This window comes from Capsicum annuum, unplaced genomic scaffold (assembly GCF_002878395.1).
Source record: "Capsicum annuum cultivar UCD-10X-F1 unplaced genomic scaffold, UCD10Xv1.1 ctg44869, whole genome shotgun sequence".
Lineage (NCBI taxonomy): Eukaryota > Viridiplantae > Streptophyta > Magnoliopsida > Solanales > Solanaceae > Capsicum > Capsicum annuum.
In genome coordinates this window covers 1-2,163 of record NW_025852421.1, presented here as the reverse complement: position 1 = coordinate 2,163, position 2,163 = coordinate 1, and the positions used below count along the sequence as shown (strand labels likewise).

The 2,163-nt window shown below is 28.6% G+C and overlaps 1 protein-coding gene across 1 annotated transcript; it reads left to right on the top strand.

Annotated features, from left to right (window-relative positions):
- Positions 1-12: 12 nt before the first annotated feature.
- Positions 13-2,154, top strand: LOC124892218 (protein IQ-domain 26-like; the record flags this gene model as incomplete). Its single annotated transcript, XM_047403591.1, has 4 exons — positions 13-774; positions 1,647-1,712; positions 1,778-1,843; positions 1,911-2,154. Coding segments are annotated over exons 1-4 (754 nt in total), but the record flags the coding sequence as incomplete, so codon positions are not given.
- Positions 2,155-2,163: the final 9 nt, after the last annotated feature.

Sequence of the window (2,163 nt, the reverse complement as noted above, 5' to 3'; positions counted from 1 at the left end):
TATATATATATATATATATATATATATATATATATATATCATCTCACTTTATAACGTCTTTATCTGATCGTCAACGTGATTCAAACTCTTAATAACGTTCTCATTCGACCGGCAACATAATTCAAACTCCTAAAGTTATTATTACCTGACCTATCACGTGACTCGAACCCTTAACTTATCTGTTGTAAATATACTTTATATTTAAATTTCAACCCCATTTAATTTTTTTTGCCTTTTTAAATTTCCTCTATTTATGACAACTTTTCAACCATATGTTAAAATTCTCTTTGAAGTTTTTCTCTCACTTTCACTCTTTTTATAAAAAGCCATTTCACTTACTCCTACTTAGTTATTCTCTCCTCCCAAAATTTTCAAAATTTCCAAAATACCTCCCAAATGGGCAAAGCAATTAAGTGGTTAAAAGGCTTATTTGGTATTAAAAAAGAAAACGTAAATAAGTGCAAAATTGGAATTACATGTTTCGGCAATTTCGCCCGAGACACTGTTGTCTCCGTCGCCATAGACGGAGGTTCCGGAGGCTTATGTCACAATCCAGCGACAATTCCGCCGAACATTACGGCAGCGGAGACGGCATGGCTGAGCTCATTTGATAAGGAGCAGAGTAAACATGCACTTGTGGTGGCTGCCGCCATTGCTGCGGCAGCAAACGCCGTTGCTGCTGCACATGCGGCGGACGCCGTGGTGAGGTTGGCCAGTCAAAATAAAGGAAATGGTGCTGCTATGAAAATTCAAACGGTGTTTCGTGGTTTTTTGGTAAATTCACATTATCACAATAATAATAGTAGTAATAATTGCTTAATCATTTATTTTCATACTTTTAAAAGTAGCTATTATTTAATGCAATTAATAAAACTACTACTTTGTGTATTTTAAAATTTTAAAAATCGAGAGGATATAAAAGCTTCAATTTTACTATAAATTTTGAAGTTGAAACTTAATTTCTCTGAAGATTTTTGACTAGTTATTTGTAGTTTGCAGTTTTATTTGACCATACGTTTATTTTTTCTGAAAAAAAATTTGAAGTTCTGTGAGTAGAAGTTTTCATAAATTCAAAAATGGGCTCAAACCAATTTTTGGATTTTCGAGACTTTCAATCATAAAGAAATTCAATTTTTTTTGTAATTTGAAAATATTTGAAAATGAGATTTTTAAACTTTAATTAAATTTTATGGTTAAATAAATAAGTATTTGAAGATAAAATTTTAAAACGGATAGTAAAACACTAGTTTAGTTGTATATATGAACAGTATAAGATATATTTACACTTGTTATTTGATAAACTTTAATTCTCAAATAATGTTTGTTTATCAGTTTGACAGTTTATTTGAACTTCAAAATTGAAAGTATATAATTTGAAGTTTCAAAAATTATTTTTTGAGTTTCTTCAAATTTTTTTTCTCTCACAAATTTTTAATTTTATTTTTTTCTCCAAACACAACTTGACCACTAAATTCATGAACTTTTAAAAGTTATAATTCATGTCAAAAATAAAATACATGATTCATTCACCTCCGGTTGTAGCAGATAATCTGTTTTATTTTCAAGTTGCTAATAAATTACCAACAAACAATTATTTTTTTTCTTCTAATAATTTCTTTTTAATTTATTGATATGTGATTTTACAGGCAAGAAAGGCATTAAGAGCATTAAAAGGATTAGTAAAATTACAAGCATTGGTTAGGGGTTGTTTGGTAAAAAAACAATTATTTTTTTCTTGTAATAATTTTTTTTTAATTATTGATATGTGATTTTATAGGCAAGAAAGGCATTAAGAGAATTAAAAGGATTAGTAAAATTACAAGGATTGGTTAGGGGTTATTTGGTAAGAAAACAATTTTTTTTTTTTCTTGTAATAATTTTTTTTTAATTATTGATATGTGATTTTGCAGGCAAAAAAGGCATTAAGAGCATTAAAAGGATTAGTAAAATTACAAGCAAGTGCTACACTTCATGGTAAGCAAGCATTAATGAGAGCACAAGCAAGTGTATGTGGTAAAAAATGCTTCATTAAAAATCAAAATTCACAACTTCATCATGCAAGAAAATCACTTGTAAGATCCTTAATCCTATACTCTATGATCTTATTATATGTGTATATATATATTTTAATTTATTTGGAAGGAGAGTCTTGGGGCAACGGCG